We start from the raw sequence: 23,052 nt of genomic DNA on the forward strand, positions 1-23,052 counted from the left end.
AACACACGGTTTGTGATGGTCACCTAGAGAACAAATTGAGAAGGCCAAGCACAGAGTGAGGTAAGGAGTCCAGTAGGTCAGCTTCTGTGTGAAGAATCAGTAGATGCCTCCCACAGATCACACAAGTTAAGGAAAAGCCGGTGATCTTTAAATGTCTAGGTATTCAGAATACTTATCTTCCCTTAGCAAAACTTTGCTTCAGTCAAAACTGAGGGCAAGGACATGAATAAGTGCAAGATACAATGATGCAGATATACGAAAATGTTGTGTATCAAATAAACAAGCCTTATTACTAGCCTCCTAATATAGAAAACAGAAGTTCATCATGCTCAGAATCTTTCCTTGTCAAAGCTGCCTTCTAAGCCCATGCTTGGGTTTTGGGGTACTGCCCAAAGAGCGCAAAAGGTGATGTGAAAGCCCCACTCTCAGAGGTAGAACTAGGTCCAGGGAAGATTTCAGGAAGACAGATTTTGGCCCAAGACCAAGTCCTGCAAAGAACCTGGGCTGTGGGTGGGCTTATCTGGAGCAGTGCAGACAGAGGGTAACGAGACATTGGCTCACAACAATAGGAGTTTGTAAATTTTACCACTACACTGATTTTACTTTCCAAATCCACATTTTAGTTTCATAAACTTAAATTCATTTTAAAAGATATTTGTCACTGCTGCAAATTTAAACCAGTATCACATACCGTGAATGTAAGGTAAGTGTGAATGAGGCAGCATGGGTGTTTAGAAATGATTTTGTAAAACCTTATCTAGAAAGACACGAACAGTGGAGAAAGAAAGCTGCTATTTATGTTAATAGGATGCCTCCTGTGTGAGCTATCTCTGGATGAATATGTGAGAAGCTAATGGTTACACCTCCAAACTATGTGACTGTATCATGTACTATAAAAATTCAGGGCTAGAAAGATGGTTCAGCAGTCAAAAGCACTGACTGTTTATTGAATTAATTATTTTTGTGGTGGGTTATTATGATCTCTTTTACTCCCCCCACTTCTTGCCCAAAAGTTTCCAAGAAAATGACACAAGACATACAATTTATTAATGAGCTATAGGCGCTGTGCTAGGCAGGTTTTGAGCCATTCTAATCCTTCCACCTGTTACAACCCTCACAAATGCCAATCACTTGCCAATCTGGTGTCTCTCAGGCTGATTCTGCTCTATCAGCCTGTCCACTTTCTCTAATGGTTCATCCATCTAATGGCAGTCTCCTCTTCCCATTGGCTTTTCTCTCCTTCCCCTCATGGTCTTTCTCAAGACCCCCTCGCTCAGTTCTCAGTCCCACCTTCCTTTCCTTTCTGCCCAGTCAGAAGCATCAGCTGTTGACCAATCCAAGATTGATGGGGAGCATTCTTTGCAGTACATAGGTTAATATCCAAGTTCAGGTTACAGTCTGGATAGGGGCAAGAACTCAGCTTCTAAATACACAGCTCATAAGACTAACTCCATCCACTGTCCTTCCAGAAGACCCAAGTTGGCTTCCTAGCATCTGCATGACAGCTCACAGTTGTCTTAGGGCTTCTACTGCTGTGATGAACACTATGACAAAAAGCAACCTGGAGAGGGAAGGGTTTATTTGGCTTATACTGCGATATCACAGTTCATTGTCCAAGGGAGTCAGGACAGAATTCAAGTAGGGCAGGTCCCTGAAGGCAGGAGCTGATGCAGAGGCAATGGAGAATTCTGGTTTCTGCCTTGCTCGCTTTCTTATACAACCCAGTGCCACCAGCCTCGGGATTGCACTGCCCTCAGCAGGTTGCCCCGCCCTCAGCAGTCACTAATTAAGAAAATGCCCTACAACTGGATCTTATGAAGGCGTTTTTTTCTCAATTAAGATTCCCTCCTTCCAAATGAGTCTAGCTTGCGTAAAGTTGACATACACACTAGCCAGGACAACAACCATCTGTAACTCCAGTTCCAGAGAATCCACCACTCTCTTCTGGCACCACAAGCACTGCATGCATTGGGGCATAAACATGGATGCAGGCAAAATATACATACACATACACATAAAGTAAAGTCTAAAGGAATTAATGAAAACATAAAATTTATCTATTTAAATTTATTATCTATGAGTAAATTTTATGTAGTATCATATTCTCAGCCTAGCTATATTTCTTTGCTTGTAATTAAGTCTGAGGTGAAATCTCCCTTTGTAAAGGTACTAAGACTTTGTAAAGATAGACTAAGAGCAGACTGAAACTTTATTTGATTGATCAAAGGATTAAATGGAAACTGAAGTGACCTCTCGGACGACTTGACTCACTGCTATCTAATGTCATGTCTCAGCACCGCATAAAATGATTCCAGCCTCACCAATGTCTCTCCTGAAGTCATCTTGGTGACTTCCGCCAGTGGTAAATTTCTCACGGTAAGCCAGGTGGAGCACTGTGAGTTTGAGGCCAGCCTGGTCTACATAGTGAGACCCTGACTCAAAAAAACAAACCAAAAACTCTCACACTGGAGGACATTGGTATAATGAGTCCAGGGGTGTTATTTTCAAACTGTAAGCCTTTTGGTGAAGCATTATAGCAGCAGCAAAGATTGGGAACAGTGTTTACTGTAATGAAGTAGAATCTAATAACATTTCATTAATTGTTTTCAGTAAAGAAATTTTATATTGGAAGCCAGGCCTGGTGGAGCACATCTTTAATCTCAGTACTTGGGAGGCAGAGGCAGGTGGAGCTGTCTGAGGGCAGCCTGGTTTACACAGTTAGTTCTAGGAATGCCAGAACTATGTAGAGAGACCCTCTCTCCAAAAAACAAGGAACAAAAATAAGAAACCAAAAACCCAGTCAGTAAGTGGGCTAATGAAGAAACAGATCTCAAGATATGGGTCACAATGATCAGTAAACATGAAAGGATACTTGACTTCACTAGCCGTAAGGGAAGTGTACCATCCTGAGACCCATCTTACCCCATTCAGAATGACAGTCAGTAAGAAAACACAGAACAAGTTGGTGAGGATGCAGATTAAAGAAAATCCTTATATACTACTGGTAATAACTAGTCCTAACTACTATTAAAATCAATGTGAAGATTTCTGAAAAACTAAAAATAGGTCTTTCATATGACTATTGTGTAACACTATTCTAGGGCAACCTGAGCAAATACCTACTTACCCCAGATAGAGATCTGATGATGACATCACCAAAGTCCAAATCGGCGAACTTGAATTTTGATTGGAGTTACTTACAGGAGTATGGGTAGGAGTTGGTTACAGGAGCAGAAATACTCAGCTAGAGGCATCACCAAAAGCTAACCCTAGCATGGGTGACAGGTCATGACAGCTGGAAATCTAGAATGCACTGTGGAACGTAGTCAACTGTCAACGGGTTGGAGAGAGTCTCTTCCAGGCAGCTCACTTAGCCAGAAATTTCTCAGCAGTCCTTACTGTTTTTATGATTGGGGAGGGAGTGGCCTGGCGCATCCAGTCTCAGGGATTTCCTGAAGCTTCTGAGTTGTTTACTTCCTGAGTCGTAAGGAACTTCCAGTAGCATAGAATGTTTGATTTTAGAGACAATTTCTGTATAGCAATGACCATCTATAGCACTCCTGGGCATTTACCCAAAGAGCTCCAGGTCAGGATCACAGATGTGCACATCCTTGTTTACAGCAGCACAGTTCACAGTAGCTGAGTCACGGAACCAGTCTTAGTATTCAGCCACAGAGGATAAAGAATATGTGGTGTGTATTCACAATGGAATTATTTAGCCAGAATAAAGAACCAGCTCATGTCATTTGCATAAAAATGGATGTAACTAGAATAAAGCCAATTTCAGAGAGAAAAATAGTATGTGTTTTTACCCATTTACTATTGCTTGGCTTTCTATAGATATATAAAATCATGTACTATGTACATGAAATAACTGTCCCCGGGGACAAAAGGGACTAACGGGGGGGGGGGGGGGGGAATAAGGCACTAGAAAGGGGAAACGTATAGAAAGTATGCCCAGCATCCAATATATACCTATACAAAAACATTTTAAAAATAAATTTATTTCTAAAAAAAATTTCCCCAGGCAAGCTAAAATCTAGTCTTTTTAGTGTTTTTGCCAGAGATTCTATGGGATCTAGATAGCATGGGCTTCAAAGACTGGGTGCTGTAAGATTGAGGGCCTTGAGGTGTATCTGAGAAGCACTTGCCAGCCTAACTGTGGCTTTGAATGTGTGAGCAGCTCAGGGCCTCCCTCTTTCACTTGTTGATACTTTCAGGGTCTCTCAGTCATCCTGGGTTAGAGGTAAGTGTCCTGAGAAGCAGAAGATAAGAAGACGCATTGGGATGCGCCTGTAGAGGCAGGGCGTGAGTAAAGCAGGGCGTGAGTAAAGTAGGTGGTTCCAGAAGTAAAGCTGGTTTTAGAGCCACTAAAAATGGGAGAAATGTGCTCATCAGAAATCCTTCAACAATCCCAGCACTCAGAGGCAGAGGCAGGTAGGTGGGTCTTGTGAGTTTGAGGCCAACCTGGTCTACATAGTGGGTTCCAGGACAGCCAGGGCTTCATAGTAAGACTATCTCAAGGAAAAAAATAAAATAAAAAACCTTTGATATCTCAGGGAACCTTTAGAAGAATCTGACCTATAAAGCATTTGAAAAGTTCATGTAGTGGTGCTTGATATGGCTCAGTGGGTAAAGGCACTGACTGCTCTTCCAGAGGTCCTGAGTTCAATACCCACAACCACATGGTGGCTCACAACCATCTGGAATGAGATCTGATGCCTCTTCTGGTGTGTCTGAAGAGAGCGACAGTGTACTCACATACATGAAATAAATAAATCTTTAAAAAAATTAAATAAAGCTCAAAAAGTTCATGTAGTATGAAGTCTTCTGGAAATTATTACTGGTATGTCAGTTAGGAGTAGTATCTTATTAAAATCCATGGAAAGAGAAAAGAAAAATAAAACAAGGTAGAGTCTGGGTTCTGATAGGGAATGGGAATCTACCATAGATTGTTAAGCAGACAAGGAAAACAATGCCCATGGGTGTTTGGGGAAGGTCAGTCCCATGCTGTCTCGTTGAAGAAGAGGCAGATGTGCTGCTCTGGTCTCTCTAGCAGTTACTAGTTCATACCCTTGCTGCCCACACTAGCCAGCAGAATTGTGGTAGTCGTGTAGTTTTAGGAAGAAGAGTGGTGATTTGGTCTGTATAGGAAAACACAGGTCTCCAACTCAGTAGTCCATTAGGTGCTATCAGCTTTTACTTTGTTAAAGGACACTCACTCCTCATCTTTTGCAAACAAAAAGAGAACTTTTTCCAATATCCCATCTTCCTGTGTCATGTGACTAAACTGTTCTGTGTCTTCTGGGTCCAACCAGAAGCAGTTGGCTTTCTGGGAGCAGAAATCATTACCTTAGGGTGCTAGTGAGACCCAAGTGGCCTTTTTAAAGTTAGGCTGCGGGGCTGGAGAGATGGCTCAGAGGTTAAGAGCACTGACTGCTCCTCCAGAGGTCCTGAGTTCAATTCCCAGCCACCACATGGTGGCTCACAACCATCTGTAGTGGGATCCTATGCCCTTTTCTGGTGTCTGAAGACAGCTACAGTGTACTCATATAAATATAACAAATAAAGTTAGGCTGCTAAACATGTTGTAGAAGTTGTTGAACCTATGTCTTCTGTAATCTTTCATCTCTGTATTTTAATTCTTTCCTTCAGGGTATAGATCAAAGCCCAAAGCCTCTGATTATTGGCCCAGAGGAAGATTATGACCCAGGTTATTTCAACAATGAGGTAACAGTTTTCTGGCTTACTCCTTTAATTTTCCTCCCTTGCTTTACCCACATTGCCCTTGACTAGAAGAAGTTTGATTGGCACCAGCTATGAAAGGACCCTATGGGGAAGGAGGCTTAGCTAACAGAGCCGGGAAGATAGAGAGCTTAGGAATAAAGTTTGCTGTCTGTCTCCTGTCTCTGTGCCTCCTGGCCATTCTCAGTTTTCTGCCTTCCAGAGTGACATCATCTTCCAAGATCTTGAAAAACTGAAGTCACATCCAGCTTACTTGGTAGTTTTTCTACGTTACATCTTCTCTCAGGCAGACCCTGGCCCCCTGGTAAGTCAGAAATGTCAGTCTGCTTGAGCCCTGCTTGTACTCAACAGAGAATCTCTGACCACTATGTCTTATCTCTCTATGTATCAAGCTTTTAATGTCAGACCATAGACAAAGTCAGGCATCTCAAGGACAGAGACAGACCAGAGCCATACTTGCAGTCCAAGGGATAGCAAGAAGATCTAGGCCAGGAAAACTGTCGTTCTCCATTAGTTAAGGAAGTCTTCAGAGTTTTTAAATGAAAGCAGATACAGACTGACAGGAATTGAGAGAATCATCCTTACAGATTTACAGTGTTGCTATAAAAACTTTGAGGAGGGCAAAGCACTAAAGAATCTTCCATCTAAGGTGATACATGAAGGATTACCAGCTTCTGGAGGCAAAGGCAGATGGTCTCTGAGTTCAGGGCTACCTTATGAGACCCTGACTGCCCCAATGTGGTGCACAAAGCTACTGTCTTACACGCCCTCTCACTCCTCCAAGCTGCATAGAAACACGGGATGATTGGGAAGGAGGGTCAGGGTTGTGTTTCTCAGAGTAAGCCCAAGGAATGAGTTCCTGGTTTTTTCTATCTGCGAATATCACAATTAGAGGCCAGAAGGAACATTGATTTGCTCAAAGGAAACTTATTGAATACCTGTTTGTTTAGACCCAAATGCTGATGTCCCAGAAGCATTCCTGAAAAGTCACACATCAACAAGAGAAGCAAAATAAAAGCTCTTCAGGAATAACACATAAACATGTGAAGAAGCACCAAGAAATGTCGGGTGTGGAAGGAGACAGTAGAGGAGTGGCCAACCTGAAATGTGCTCATGGGAGGGACAGAGGTTGCTTATGGGTTTTCAGCCTCCGTATTGTTGGCTTTTCAGAAGGAGAATTCTTCTGTAGGAGGTTGTCTTAATTTGGAGATATCTATCCACTTACTGGACTCTATCCCTAGATGGCAGTAGGAGCCACCACCTAGTAAATTTAACAAGTCAGAATGTCTTTACACATTACCAAATGTCCCCATGGTAAAGCCATCCCTGGGGAAGATTCACTGCTCTAACCCAGCTTCTCTGTCATTGTAGCTTTTTTATTTGTGTTCAGAAGTTTATCAACAGACAAATCCCAAAGATTCCCGAAGTCTGGGGAAAGACATCTGGAACATTTTCCTAGAGAAAAATGCGGTAAGACCATCATGAGTTAGATTACAATTCCATAGTCTGTACCACGAGCAGAGGAAAACCAAACAAAAAATTAAAGCTAAATAGAGACAGGGTGGTTTTGTTTTTTTTTTTTAATATTTCAAAAATGTGTTCACTAGGACGGTCCCCACTCACCTTGAATTTAGTGCTGCTTCCTCCTGGAGGAGCTTCCTCCTGTCAGCTTTGCTGTCCTTATGTGGACTGACAGACACTGGAGCAGCCAGCATCATGGGGATTTTATACCCATTAAGTAGGAATCCAGGCTCTGCACCAGATGCTGCTTCTCATGTTTCTTCTGAAGAGGAATGGGGGATAGTCTTTGTGAGAGGCACATTCTCATAGGTAGGTCGTCAGTTTTTAGGATTCTCAGATTCCACTCCTGCCTCTCAAGGATTTGTCTCCCCTAGAGCTGTAGAGACAGGTCAGTGCCTGAGAGCACATGCTGTTCTTCCAGAGGACCCAGGTTCGATTCCCAGCATCCACATGATGGCTCACAACCATCTGCAACTCCAGCTCCAGGGTTTATGACAGGCACTCACATATTGCACAGATAACACACATAGGCAAAACACACAAAGTAAGAAAATATTTTTTTCTAGTTTAAAAGTTTTATATCCTTTGTGTGTCTCTTTAGTTCCACATATAAAATACACACTACCTCTTTTCAGAATGTTTAGAAATAGAGCAATGGCTCTCAACCTGTGAATCAAGACCTCTTTAGAGGTCTAATTTTATAGGGGTTGCTTAAGACCATCAAAAAACACAGATATTTACATTATGATTCATAATAATAGTGAGATTACAGGTATGAGGTAGCTACAAAACAATTTATGGTTGGTCACCACAACGTGAGGAACAGTATTAAAGGATCACAGCATTAGGACGGTTGTGAGCCACTGAGATGGATATTCTAATTACTCCCCAAACCTTGTCTGCCTTTCCTTCCCTGGATGAAGAAACAGAACCAAGAATATCTGATAATCTGGATCAATGAGGCAAGGAGAGTGCGAGTTTCTGAGACTTAGCCAGGGATGCGTCAGGATCCTGCTGGCCAGAGCGTCTTCCTACAGATGACATTCCATATCATGACTTTACAATCTGATCAACTCAACTAATTCCAAGTGATTTTTTTCTTCTCACACTCGACTGCTAGGGCTAATGAAGTGGGGAAATTAGGTTTTCCTCAGTGTTTTTCATTTACTGCCTTCAGTGGATCTTGAGTAAGGAGATTGGAGCTGCCGTGTACTCTCTGCCATCACCCAGCCATGGCAAGAGATTTAAGGACACATGCCAGAGATCCTGCAGGACTGGATGACATATATCCAGTTCCCACTGGTAGCAAAGGGACGAGCAGCGATTCATCCGATAACAAAGGTTATCTATCCTCTCGAGATGACTCGGAGGCAAGGGAGAGTCTAGCAGCTGATTTAACACTGGTTCTGTTTTGGAACATGCCATTCTATATTCCATGCATCAGAGTAAAAAAACTGTGGCCACCCTCAGAATGTAGTATCCACTTGCCTTGTAAACTCACATGCCATTTCCCAAAGTCCCTGGGTACCTCACACTCCAGTCCTCTCACACTCCGATCCTCTCGGTGCACACGGCCTCACTTTTACCCCCACTTTCTGTGTTACAGCCTCTCAGAGTGAAGATCCCTGAGATGTTGCAGGCTGAAATTGGTAAGTTGCCCGTGAGTCAGGTTGCCTTTTCTAGTGCCCTCTTGTACTGAACTCTCAGGAAACACCTGAGGCAGAGTCAAAGTCCCTGACTCTGGCAGCTGTCATGTAATGGGAGCAGAGTCTATAGATGATTAGTCCAAAACACTTGAAACTTAGGAACGGTTCTGAATAGATACGACCTAAGAGCTCACTCTGCCTTGTCACAGGAAGATACTGGAGCAGTTAGGAAACCTGAGTTCATTTCTGCCAACCCTCCATGGGACCCCTGGGCATTTTGTAGGCTTACTTGAAGAAGAGGAAATTAGACTTAACCAAGGCTTTCTAAGCAAGGACAGATTGCTGTGGGCAACTTGTAAAATTAGAGACCAAACCTTACTCCAACCCACCTACCAAGTCAACCAAGAATCTCTGGTCTCTTGACTCAAGAGGACTTTTCAGTTGGTTGGTTCTAGGGGTTGGGTTTTTGTTTACTAAAGAGTCAGTGAGGACCAGGGAACAGGTGATGATGCTATTCCTCCCAGTTCCAGAGTAAGCCCTGGGTTTGAATCCCAGTACCCATAAGCCAAGTGTAGTGACACACCTCTGTAATCCCAGCATTCAGGAAGTAAAGACAGATCAGGATTGTCCTTAGCTACATAGCAAGCCAGTAGAGGATACACTCAAAAACAAAAAACAGACAAACAAACAAACAAAAACAACGTAAGAAGCTGGGCATGGGTGTTTATAAGCTAGAATTACATTTGAAAAGAAACAATGGCAAAGACACAGGGAGGACAAATTACATGTACACGCAAAGCAGCTTGCTCAAAACTACAGTGAGATACCCTGCACGGTACTTCTACTGCATGCATTACTTACATAGTAAGTTCCGGGCAACCAGAGCTACATAGTGATACCCTGTCTCAGAGAGAAAGAGGGAGGGAGGGAGAAAGGAAGTGAGAGAAAGAAAGGGAAGGAGGGAGAGGGAGGGAAGGAGAATGAAGTTGCTGTTTCCAAGGCCTTGGCCCACCCTGTGTGGTGCTAGATGTCAGAACAGGAAATACACATCTTGGTTCCATGAAGGTTTCTGTTTTGTTTGTTTGTTTGTTTGTTTGTTTGTTTGTTTTGACAAGACAATAGTTATGGCTCTTTTATTAATTTTTTTAAAGGTTTATTTATTTTATGTATACATTGTAGCTGTCTTCATGCACACCAGAAGAGGGTGTCCGATCCTATGACAGATGGTTGTGAGCCACCATGTGGTTGCTGGGAATTGAGCTTAGGACCTCTGGGAAAGCAATGCTCTTAACCTCTGAGCCATCTCTCCAGCCCCAGCTCTTTTATTTATAAAAGTTTATTTATGTTGAATGCAGGGTAGATTTCCCCCAGGTTATAATTAATTTGAAAACAAAGGCAGAAATATTTTAAGAACGATGTCTAATAATGCCTAAGATTTGGGTAAATCATTGTATTATATTTTTCTTTTTTTTAATTTTTTATTATATATTTCCTTACTTACATTTCAAAGGTTATTCCCCTTCCCAGTTTCCTGTCCATAAGCCCCCATTCCCTCCTCTCCCCCTCCCCCATACAAGTGTTCCCCCTATTCATCCCCTTATTGCCCTCCCCCATATTCCCCTGCACTGGGGGTCCAACCTTGGCAAGACCAAGGGCTTCCCCTTCACTGGTGCCCCAACAAGGCTATTCTCTGCTACATATGCAGTTGGAGCCCTGGGTCAGTCCATGTATAGTCTTTTTTTTTTTTTTTTTCAGAGCTGGGGACCGAACCCAGGGCCTTGCGCTTGCTAGGCAAGCGCTCTACCACTGAGCTAAGTCCCCAACCCCCATGTATAGTCTTTCGGTAGTGGTTTAGTCCCTGGAAGCTCTGGTTGGTTGGCATTGTTGTTTTTATGGGGTTGCAAGCTCCTTCAACTCTTTCAGTATTTTCTCTAATTCCCCCCAAGGGGATGCTATTCTCAGTTCGGTGGTTTGCTGCTAGCATTGACCTCTGTATTGGACATGCTCTGGATGTGTCTCTCAGGAGAAATCTAAATCCAGTCCCTTTCCGTGTGCATTTTTTAGCTTCATCAATCTAGTTTTGGTGGCTGTACATATATGGGCCACATGTGTGTCATGCTCTGAATGGCCATTCCTTGAGTCACTGCTCTAAACTTTGCTTCCATATCCCATCCTATGAATATTTTCCCCCTTTTAAGAAGGAATGGGAGCATCTGCATTTTGGTCATCCTTCTTCTTGAGCTTCCTGTGGTCTGTAGATTACATCTTGGGTAATTTAAGCTTTTTGGCTAATATCCACTTATCAGTGAGTGCATACCAAGTGTGTTTTTCTGTGATTGAGTAATCTCACTCAGGATGATATTTTCTAGTTCATTCCATTTGCTTATGAATTTCATGAAGTCATTGTTTTTGATAGCTGAGTAGTACTCCATTGTGTAGATGTACCACATTTTTTAAATCCATTCCTCTGTTGTAGGGCATCTGGGTTCTTTCCAGCTTCTGGCTATTATAAATAAGACTGCTATGAACATAGTGGAGCATGTGTCTTTGTTGTATGTTGGAGCATCTTTTGGGTATATGCCCAAGAGAGGGATAGCTGGGTTCTCAGGTAGTTCAATGTCCAATTTTCTGAGGAACCTCCAGACTGATTTCCAGAGTGGTTGTACCAGTTTGCAATTCCATAAACAATGGAGGAGTGTTCCTCTTTCTCCACATCCTCGCCAGCATCTGCTGTAACCTGAGTTTTTTTGTTTTTTTTGTTTTTTTTTTGTTTTTTTGGGTTTTTTTTTCAGAGCTGAGGACCGAACCCAGGGCCTTGTGCTTGCTAGGCAAGCGCTCTACCACTGAGCTAAATCCCCAACCCCCTGAGTTTTTTATCTTAGCCATTCTGACTGGTGTGAGGTGGAATCTCAGGGTTGTTTTGATTTGCATTTCCTTGATGACTAAGGATGTTGAACATTTCTTTAGGTGCTTTTTTGCCATTCTATAATCCTCAACTGAGAATGTTTTGTTTAGCTCTGTATCCCATTTTTTAATAGGGTGATCTGGCTCTCTGAAGTGGTGTCAGGGTAGTAGAAGGAATAAGTATACAAGAAGACTGCATGTTGACATCAGCAGACATTTAAGCATATATCCAATGAGAAAGGGCTTCAATATTTCCTCATGGAGCATTAGATATCTAGAGAATAATTATATCCTTTACTTTAATAGGAACAGAAGAATGATTCAGCCTTAGGCCTGACAAACCTGAGTTCAGTTTATGGAACCCACAAGGTGGGGAGAGGAGAAGCAACTCCACAGAGTTGTCCTTTGACCTCCACATGCATGCCATGGCACACGCACACGTGAAGCATGTTTTTAATTAAACAAGAAAAAAACATATTGCCTGGAAGGAATGCAGGCCTCACCTGCTTCAGTCTAATAGGCCAAAGAGCCAATTTTTCTACCAAGCATCACAGGATGAAAAAGCCACTTGAGGTGCTTAGCAGAAATTATCTTCTCCTCCCCCTCCCCCTCCCCCTTCCCCTCCCCCTCCTCTCCCTCCCCCTTCTCAACACCTTTTTATTCTGCCTTCCCTGGTCTCCCACTACAGACCTACGCCTGCGGAACAATGAGGACCCTCGCAATGTGCTCTGTGAAGCTCAGGAGGCAGTCATGCTGGAAATCCAGGAGCAGATCAACGACTACAGGTTTGAAGAGTCCCTTGTTCTTGCTACACCTCTGGAGGGTGCATCTGATTTTCTCTTTCTGGATACAGACCTGCTCAGTATGTCACTTGTTCCTCATTGTTTCTCTGGTGTAGATCCAAGCGTACTCTGGGCCTGGGCAGCCTCTATGGTGAAAATGACCTGCTAGGCCTGGATGGGGACCCTCTTCGAGAACGCCAAATGGCTGAGAAGCAGCTGGCTGCCCTTGGAGATATCTTGTGAGTTTTCAATTTAACTCCTACCTCTGAACTTACCAGACAGGTTGGCAGACCTTTAAGACTGTTTTCTGCCCTCTTCTACTTCATGCATCGTCTCACCTAAAGATAGGAGATCCTGCTGCATTTCTTATGCCGAAGGCCCCACTCTGAAGCCTAGAGCTGCTGACCATTTGCTTTCTGGTAGTTATGACTGTCCAAGAGTACTGTGAGCTTTCTGCTTCCCTTTCATGATCTTTCTCCTTCCCTGCCTCTTTATGAATGGCTGACACTCAGTGAGGCTGCCCCCCTGCAGGGGATGGAGCATCTTGAGATGTCAGAACTAACTTAAAGAAAGCAGCCATTTTTGCACAGGTACAACAGAAAACTGGAGCACCTTCCTGGGAGCTTCAGAGCAGCGACTCTTGCTGTGCTTCTCCAGCACTTCTGTTTCTTTTGTTTGTTTGCCTTTGACTTTATGTATATGAGTGTTTTTTCTGCCTGTAAGTCAGTGCTTTGTGTGCCTGCAATGCCCACAAAGGCCAAAAGAGGGCATGGAATCCCTCCCCCCAGCCCCACAGCTAGAATCAAACTCAGAAGAACAGCCAGTGGTCTTAACCCCATTCCCTCCCCAGTCCCTAAGTCCCATTTTCTAAAGCATATGTTGTCCATGATTTGAATCCCAGGGCAGGGTTGATGACTGAACTTCTAAGCCTAGACAGTTTTTCTTCCCAGTATTTCCTCTTACTGAGTAGTGACCTTATTAATCTGTTCTGCCTCTCTGGATCTCACAAACTAGATGACAGAAGTTAGCCTGGGTGTCTTTGGTAGTGTCAATATCATGAGTCTTTCAGTTTAACAAACATAAAATATGTCTCCACTGTAGAAGGCATCTAGTGAACAAGTGGTTATATCCTTTGTGGGTATTTGCAGTGATGAGAAGAGACAGCAATAGACAGGAATTAAGTAGACTGGTATAACAAGCACTGGAGGAGGGTAGACAGGATGGGGACGGTCAGAAGTGCCACAGTCAGTGGGTTGCAGATTTAAATAGGCCAGTCCAGGTGAGCTACCTGGAAAAAATAGTACTTAATCAGTGAAGACATTGACTGAATTAAACGTGACATCTGGAAATGACACTGCAGACAGAACAGCCAGGGCAGACAGAAGCCAAGAAGAATGTGCTCAGCATTTAAAGAACAGTAATGAGCAGGGAGCAGCGCAGAAGAGCGGAGTGCAGAGGAAGCGAGAGCCTGGTCATGGGAGAGACAATACAATATGAAGAGGAGTTTGCTCTTCACTTAGCAAGCAAGGAGCTGTTGGAGTTGCAAGAGATGGGACAGCCAAGAAGTTCACTTAGAAGGTTCCTCCATAGGAATCCCCACCAATGATGGTAAAACAATAGCCATGGAAGTTGTGAATAGAGGTCAGCTCCTAGTGGAGTTGAGCAATAGAATCCTGAAGAGAATTCTTAAAACTTGAGTGTCAAAGTCAAAGAAGAGATCACTAGAGTTCCTTATATAAGCCACTAAAAAGACTGTCAGTCACTCTAGGTGAAGTGGGTAACATGGGCAACACTTTTGGACATGTTAAGTTTAAGGTCTCTTTGGGATATTAAACTACAGATGTGAATAGACAGCTACATGTATGAATCTGTCATTTGGTGACAGATCTGGGCTTGGGGGGGGCTTGGGTTACATCTCAGTAGTGAAGCAGTTGCCTAGCAAGCAGGAGGCCCTAGGTTCCATTTCACTAAAAAGTTAAAAATAGCTGAGCCTAGTGGAAGAGACCTACAGACTCAGCCACCTTGAGGCTGAGGCACAAGTCAAGACTTCCTTGGGCTACTGAGTTCAAAACCAAACTCAGTAGGACCAGGATTAAAAAATGATAAAGGCAGAGGATATCCGAGTGCATGCCTAACATGTATAAGACCCTGGGTTTAATCTGCAGTACTAATTAATAATAAGGAGAAAAGACTAGGACATCTGGACCTGAAAGGAGGCCGCACAGAAAGCGTGGTCTTTACAGCGGCGGCCTCCTGACCCTCAGTAGTAAGGTGCCATTAACTGGTTCTGGGATGGAGTTCATACCTGACTGAGCCTGTTCGGAGAGTCTATGAACCCAACTTACAATAATTTTCAAGTAATGATAGTTTGTACTTACAAGATGGGAGCCTTCTTCTGGGTATTTTGAAAATTCAGTGGGCTTATTGTGTAAACAGCTTATGAAAATGTCTGGCCCATGGTAAGACCCAAACATTAGTTGCTGCTACCTTTGCCTCTTTACAAGAAATTTCTTTGGTCAGGCTCCAGGTTTTATTTTTTTCTCCTGATAACTTCATGCTTTGAAACAGAGAACAGAGACTAAATTTGCCACATGTACTGTTGTGCTAGAAAAACATTATTGTCACGATCATCATTGTGCTAGTTGAATCTTTGAGGAAATAAAAACTTCTCACCTCCTGGGCTACAAGACTCCAGAACGTTTTGAATCTGACCTCGTATCCCCTACTATCCCCCCTCTTCTTCCAGCCTTTGCCTCAGGTCCAAGTCATCTGTTCTTTCATTACAGGTCCAAATATGAGGAAGATCGGAGGTGAGCAAATCCATGGTGTGGTACATTTTCAGCAGTCAAGGTGGGAAGAAGTAGGGCCGAGCTCTTCTGTGTTTCTCATTTCTGCTACCTGTAAGAAAGCTGTAACACTATAGAACTTGAGTCTGTGCAAGTGTAGCTCCCAGATGACTGACCATAACATGTGGGACTTCGGAAGTCCAGATCCTTGATGCCTAGGGACCACTGCCTGGTAGATGGCTCTACTCCTTGGTGTTGACAGACTAGCCCTCACCTCCTGACTTCTCAGGCCCGCCATGTATCTACCCACAGTACCCCTGAGTTTCCCTCCTGACCTCTTTCCCTGTGGAAAGATTTCATCTCCCTAAGAATGGTAGTGTTAGAATCAGTCTGTGACAGCAGAAAGAAAACACCTCCTTTCTTGGTGATTTTTTTAATGTAATTTCTACAAATTGACCTTATTATTTCTTATCAGCTTAAAAGGGTCTGCATTCCCTGCCTGTACATGCTTTGTAAGGGAAGAGACGGGCCATGAAGCCAAAGTAGAAGCAGATAGTGTGTCTACTGGATTTCAGGCCAAATATAGTTTAAGCACACAGCTCTGGATAGTTTCATTTGTGGCAACCAGAAACACCTCGATAGCCTTTGCTCTCTTTTTCTCCTTGTTCTCAGAGATGGGGGAAGGTGAAAGCTGTAGGCCTACTTTAAACCCTCGTATGTGTGTCTGAGGATGTTGACTTAGCCCATCCTCCAGGCCTTGTGTTTCAGGACTTTGTGTTCCATCCACTGACCATCATCCCTTCATGGGGAGAGAACACTGTCTAGATTTCTGTGGGAGCAATGGAGAGCTTTGGCCAGCTCCTGACTGCAGTTGCATTTGATCATCCATTCATCACTTTGAATATTTTAGCTCATAACCACCCCTTTTCTTCTCCGTGGGATGCCTATAACGGAGACTGTCCTCAGGGTTTTGCTCCCTCAGCCTTCTGTTACGAAACATGACTTGAGCTTTCTGGTTCACAATGCTCCTGTTTTACAGTGCCCCCATGGACTTTGCTGTTAATACCTTTATGAGCCACGCTGGGATCCGTCTTCGGGAGTCTCGATCCTCCTGCACGGCAGAAAAGACCCAGTCTGCCCCTGACAAGGACAAGTGGCTGCCCTTCTTCCCTAAGACCAAGAAGGTAACAGAACTGCCCACAGCACAGCTGTCCTGGAGCAGGGCTCTGTGCTGAGGCAGACCAGGAAGCCATTTCACAGCCTTCCAGCTATATCCCCCTCTTTTCTCCAAACCTGACCACAGGTGAAACATGTTCATTAGAATAAAAACCTGAGTCAGCTCTCCAATGATTTGTGTAGGGCCAGTCTTAGGACAGGGCAAGGGTGATTAGCAGTCTCGTGTCTGAGTGTTGGAACCACCTCCAAACTAATGTCTCCTATCTCAGCAGAGCAGCAATTCCAAGAAAGAAAAGGATGCCTTGGAGGACAAGAAGCGAAACCCCATCCTCAGATATATTGGGAAGCCCAAGAGCTCCTCTCAGAGCAGTGAGTATTTTAGAAAACAAAAGCCTTGGCCATTCTTTGGTAGAGAATTGAGCCCCTTCACCTTCCCAGGAAGTAGAGGGGCCTCCTGTGTTTCTGGGAGCCAAGGCCTGAACTCTGGAGACTGTAGCTTGCTCTTAGAACTGCTGCTCTCTCCCCCTGCCACATCTAGCCAATTTCATTGAGGGAAGGCTAATTTTTCAGAGCCAAGGGGTGTTAGCCTGGAACTTCAGAAACAGCTGTAGCTACTGAGTAGTTCTGTGGAAGAACTTATGGCTTGGAAAGACTGCCCTGTGGTCTTCGTTTCATCTTCATCCCTGGAATTTATGCACACTCCTGTGGTTTTGTGTTTGGATCCTTGCTGAGGGTTTTAAATGACCGTTAAGTAGAACTGGCAGGGATAGGGACAAGCTCCATGACACGATGGTAGCCCTGAGCTTCAGTGGGAGTCGCCTTCATAGACCTTGGTGACACTTGGGTGGGGGAAGGGACTTCCGCGTCTACTTTGGTTTTGTCACCACCTTCTCGTTTTCCAGCTTGATAGGATTTTTATTTGACTCTTGCAACGTTAACTGACTTTTCATGGTTTACTTTTGTTTTTGTTTGTTTTTCTTTTAGCATTTCATATTCCCTTGTCCCCTGTGGAAGGTAAAAGGACAATTTTCTTCGGTTTTATCTCCTCATTAGAATTGATTTTCCACCTCCAGAATCTTGCTGTTCTTTCCCATCTGGTCCTATCTGGTCCCGACTTGCTTCTTCCTTTTCTTCCCTCCATCTCTCTTAAGGATTCCTCCTTTCTGTTACTGCTTCTCTGTAATACCGACTGCTGGGGTCCCTCTTCTGCACTGTGTTAGCTGCCAGACCTTGTTACCTCACCTGGTTTCTGAAGGATGGGAACTCCCTTCCCTGAGGCGGGCCTTCCTTGAGGTTCTGACAGAGACCAGCCTTCTTGGCGACAGCTTTCCTGTGGCCCTAGCCTTTACTGTTCCAAGTGTAGTCTCTTGTCACTGTAACAAAAAGTTAGAGACAACCTAAAGAGAGGAAGTGTCTATTGGAGCTAGTGGTTTCAGAAGTCTCAGTTCATCGTCACTTGGCCTATAGCTTTGTGGTATGTCAGGACAGTGTGGCATGTGGAGAGGAAATCTGTAACTCATGAAACAAGAAGAGAAGCTACTGAGAGGTCCAGGGCTCCTTTTCAAGGACCCATCTGCCCTTGTAACCTCCTTCTAAGTAGACCTAACACCTCCCAGTCACACCATCAGCTGTGACCTAGCCATCAGTGTGCAAGCTTTTGGGAGGCCATGTATATGAAGCAAACTCTACTAGACTGCAGTGTGTGCTACAGGGAGAGAGAAGAACAGTCAGCTTTTCATTCAATGAAGTAATAATCAGTTTAAGGTTTTTTTTTTCTTTAATTGAATTTCAAGTTGCAAATAACTTCTTTTATTTATATCCCTATTCCTGCTTAGGCCCTTCAGTATAGTACAGGAGGACATTAAGTTGGAAGCCAGGCTGGCCTACATACTTAAATCAGTAAAGTACTTGCCACAAAAACATCAGAGCTTGATCCTTATAGAAAGCCAGGGGTGTGGTCCTGGAAGAAGCTCAGTGGCTAATAGTGCTGGCTGCTCTTCCAAAGAACCCAGTTCTGATTCACAATCCACACCGTAGTTTGCAGCTATCTGTAATTGCAGTTCCAGGGGATCTGAGGTCCTCTCTGGCACCAGGCACAAAAGTGGTGCACAGATATCCATGCAGGCAAAGCACACACACATTAAATAAATAAGTTGAAAGGAACAAAAAGACAGCTATGGTCTTCTAGTCTTCTCTCTCTTTCTCTCTCTCTCTCTCTCTCTCTCTCTCTCTCTCTCTCTCACACACACACACACACACACACACACACACACACACTTCAAAAACAATAATTGATATAGACCTATGGAGATGGCTCAGTAGAGTACATGATTAGCATATGTAAAGTCCTGACTTTGACTGCCAGCACAACAGAAATAATAATAGATTATATACATTAACCCATAAGCAATTTAGCCAACATCAAAGCATCATAGAAACAAGCAAGTTTATTTCCATCGGTGAGATTTGTGTGTATACAATTAAACAATTCAAATTGTGCATGGTGGCATACTCCTATAACCCTAGAACTTGGGAAGTTGAAATAGGAGGATTAGGAAATCAAGGTCAGCCTCACTACAAAAAAGAAGGTACAAAAAATTGATAACTGTTTTCTAAGTTCTACAGTAATTTGAACATGGCAAAAGAGAGCAACAGAATACAGTCAGGAAATTCCACTGCTATAATTCATTTTATGTAAAAATGGCAATTTAAAATAGTGCCTTGGAATTATTTTAAGTTACTGACATCCCATGCTATCCTAAGCCATAAAAATAATGCTTGGAAGAAAAATTTAACGAAAGAAAAATTTAACAAAAGAATAGCCTAGAAATTCAGGCCCATCATTGGAACCAAGCCACCACTGAGCTGCAGTTCCAGCTCCAGGCCCATATCTGCCAAAAATCTGCTTCTCATCTGCCATGCAAAGGAAAGGGTGAGGCAAGAACGGACTGTAAGAAGCTTCGCTTGAGGAGCTTGCAAGGGAACAAGAATGTACACGGTGGGGTAAGGTTGCTGAACCCAGCAGTGCAAGATAAAAGATACCAAGGGTCCACATCTTCTCTTTTTTTATTATTATTGTTTCTGACTGTGTGGGTATTTGCACATGAAGGCAGGTGCTCAGAGGGCTGAGGACTTGGATCCACTGAAGATGCAGGCAGCTGTGAGTTGTATGACTGGGCTGCGGGCAACTGAGCTCTGTTCCTCTGGAGGAGCAGTACACACTCTTACCCCAGTGAGCCTCTCCAGCCCCAGGCCATCCACATGCTCCTTGATTCACACTTTATCACTCTAATTGCTTGATTTGATTTGGGCTTCTAAAGTGTCCAGGACATCAGATGAGTGTATGTCTACATCTGAAGGCCAAGCATCTGCTGCTGGGAAGGCTCACTTGGACTCACCTATATGTCGTGGGACTGTAGAAGTCAAGGTCGACCTTGAGTGTCAGTCCTCATGAGACAGCCACCTTGTTTTTTATGGTAATCTCTTATTAGGAACTGGGGCTCACCAATCTGTTAGGCTGGCTGTCCCCATCTTCCTGGGGACTGGAATTAGGTGCTTGTCACCACACCTGGTTTTTTATGTGAGTGTGAAGGATCCAACTCTGGTCATCACATTGGTGCATCAAGCACATCACTGAGCTGTCACCCGGACCCACGTAACTCACCTGTACTTAGTTCCATCATCAGTCAGAGAGTAGAGAACAGGGAGGAAAGTCCACAGTGAAACTGCAGGGATCAAAAGTCTGCTCCTTTCTGTTCCCCCTTGTTACTCTGAGTTATCCAGCCATACCAGATCTCAGGGCTACATCTGCTTTTTGCCACAGCCACACCCTATATAGGGCATACCTAGCTGTTTTTCTGGCAGCCCAATAGTAGACTCTGCCTCCTGCTGTCAGTTATAGAATGAATATTCCTGGATTCTTGCATAACCATGCAGACAAGTCCATTGTAGATGCACAGTAGACCACGAGTCTATAGTAATCTCCAAGCCAACTGCACATTCAGCCTAGGAAGGGTCCTGAATTCCAAACACAAGTGACAGTAACAGCCCTATAAACACTCACCCAGCCGCTTACTTCACACAAGTGCACCCTGACCATCTGTCTCAAGGATAGAGTTGTAGACATGGAGAGAAAGGTAAATGCTTTTCCTTCTCTCGGGCTTGGAAGTTTTCCTGTGAAAGTCAGATTTTTGCGACCAGGAGGCCTGTCTTGTTATTAACATCAGGTCCCTGGGTGCCTCTGCTGCCTCCTCTGCCCTCTACCTAAGCCCTGCTCTAACCTCAGTTCTGACTTAAAGATGAGCTCCTCATTTCCCCTCTGGCTCCCAGAAACTGGGCTTGGGTCTGAGGCCCACTTTGTGGGGTTCTTAAGTATTATGTCTAGGTCTCTCCTCCCTATCTATCTCTTGCTGTTATTGAAACAAGACTAGCTCCTTAAGACTAGCTTGGGGCAAGAGCTAGAGTTTAAATACCAGAGAGTAGTGTGTCACTCTGTTCTAAGAGATCACCTCTCACCAGTTCTTTAGTAGTGGAGTTCAAAGCTGGCGAAAGGAATGGGGTGGAGAGTTGTGGGTGGAGATTGGGAGGTGAGTTCTGAAAGTGATAGAAATTTGAAAAGGACCTAAGGTTTGCAATATGGACAGATTCCGTGTAGATATGGTTTGGTCTTCCTGGCTTTCTTTTTTTTTTCTTCTTCTTCTTCTTTTAACCTGCCATGTGACTTAAGAAAAGTTAGTGGCTGTTTTTTTTTTTTTTCAAGTAGAATGTAAAAGTTCCAAACACTCTTGTTTTGTACATGAGAAAAAAGGATACTTAAGAAAGGAAGAGTGTCCGCCTAGGACCACGCAGCGCAATCAGAGAAGAGTGAGGACTAGGTCATGTGCCTGTCTTCTGGCCCCATGCTGTTCTCATCTGTGCTTGTTCATTGCTCTGTCTTCTGGGCTACAGGGGAGTAAGGGCCTTGGAACAGAAAGCATAGTACCCTTCATTTTCTTTTTGCCTGCAGTTAAGCCAGGCAATGTGAGGAACATCATTCAGCACTTTGAGAACAGCCATCAGTATGATGTCCCAGAGCCGGGGACACAACGACTCTCAACAGGAAGCTTTCCTGAGGACCTGCTGGAGAGTGACAGGTAGCTGTAGCTGGATGGGGCCCACCAGCTGCCCAAGACATGGGGCATGGGCAGGCTTCATCAGGGATAATCCCAGCTGCCTTGCTCCTCTCCACTAGACTGTGAGGTCCCACCATAGGGCCTGCCCACCCTGAGTAGCTGCAGAAACCATGACAGTGTTGGGATGAGATCAGTGGAAGACCATGGAGACAGCCTTGAGGTTGATCCTGTAACTACCAAGTAATTCCTTCCCAGAGTAGAGTTAGATTGTACGACCTAACAACTAATCAGAAAGCACTGGGTGATGTGGATAAGGGACTTTAGAGAGAACAGAGGGAAGTCAACTAAGTCTTTTCCTCTTAAGAAAACTTAAGCTGGGGCTGGAGAGATGGCTCAGTGGTTAAGGGCACCGACTGCTCTTCCCGAGGTCCTGAGTTCAAATCCCAGCAACCACATGGTGGCTCACAACCATCTGTAATGAGATCTGATGCCCTCTTCTGGTGTGTCTGAAGACAGCTACAGTGTACTCATATATATAATAAATAAATAAAATATTTTAAAAAAAAAAAAAAGAAAACTTAAGCTGGGCTGGTGAGATGGCTCAGAGGTTAAGAGCACTGACTCAGGAACCACATGGTGGCTCACAACCATCTGTAATGGGATCTTATGTCCTCTTCTGGTGTGTCTGAAGACAGCTACAATATACTCATATACATGAAATAAATAATATTTTTTTTAAAAAGAAAACTTAAGCTGGGTAAGTGTGATGGACAGGCCTTTAATCCTAGCACTAAGGAAGCAGAGACAAGTAGATCTCTGTGAGTTCTAGGCCAGCCTGGTCTACAGATAGAGATCTTGTCTCTGAAAATAATAATAAATTGTAGAAATGCTTAGAAAGTGGTTTCTGCAGACACTTTCAAAGACAACCAAGTGGCTGGGAATAAGTCATCTATTTCAGCAGACCACAGTGTCAGTTGGCTCAAGACAGATTGTTCTTCCCTTAGCGGGAAAAAAAGGCAGATGTGGTGACACCTGTCTGTAATCTTAGCACTGAGGGCTCAGTGCCAGCCTAGCCTACAAAGTAAGACCCTGTCTCAGAAAAGGTGAGACAGGGTGAGGATTGTGCTGCCTTATTTTCTACATCTCCATCAGGTATCAGTGCTAAACAGGATGTCTGTCTGGTTTTAACACACACTGTAAGATTTATATGCTCCTGACTGGCATAATAACAGTCGAGTCCTGGCTATAGCCAGCTTTAAATAAAGATTTCCTGTAGTCAGAAATATCCGTATAGACTCCTAATCATCCTTGAGGTACCGTACTGCAGCCTTTGTATGTGAAGATAATCCTATTATAGAATCAAGTCTGAAAGCCACTGAGG

General features: G+C 43.8%; 1 protein-coding gene across 27 annotated transcripts in view; it reads left to right on the forward strand.

Annotated features, from left to right (window-relative positions):
• Arhgef11 (Rho guanine nucleotide exchange factor 11) overlaps positions 1-23,052 on the forward strand; it is a 121,584-nt gene that overhangs the window by 83,679 nt on the left and 14,853 nt on the right. For 13 of the 27 annotated variants that reach the window (XM_006232759.3, XM_039103185.2, XM_039103188.2 and 10 more), the window contains 11 exons: positions 5,656-5,730; positions 5,948-6,049; positions 7,117-7,215; positions 8,873-8,915; positions 12,505-12,601; positions 12,715-12,837; positions 15,385-15,408; positions 16,424-16,568; positions 16,830-16,929; positions 17,545-17,574; positions 21,566-21,692. In XM_006232759.3, the coding sequence (XP_006232821.1) occupies positions 5,656-5,730; positions 5,948-6,049; positions 7,117-7,215; positions 8,873-8,915; positions 12,505-12,601; positions 12,715-12,837; positions 15,385-15,408; positions 16,424-16,568; positions 16,830-16,929; positions 17,545-17,574; positions 21,566-21,692 (965 nt within the window). 27 annotated transcript variants of the gene reach the window in all.

The sequence above is a fragment of the Rattus norvegicus genome, chromosome 2 (assembly GCF_036323735.1).
Source record: "Rattus norvegicus strain BN/NHsdMcwi chromosome 2, GRCr8, whole genome shotgun sequence".
In the NCBI taxonomy this organism is placed as follows: Eukaryota; Metazoa; Chordata; class Mammalia; order Rodentia; family Muridae; genus Rattus; species Rattus norvegicus.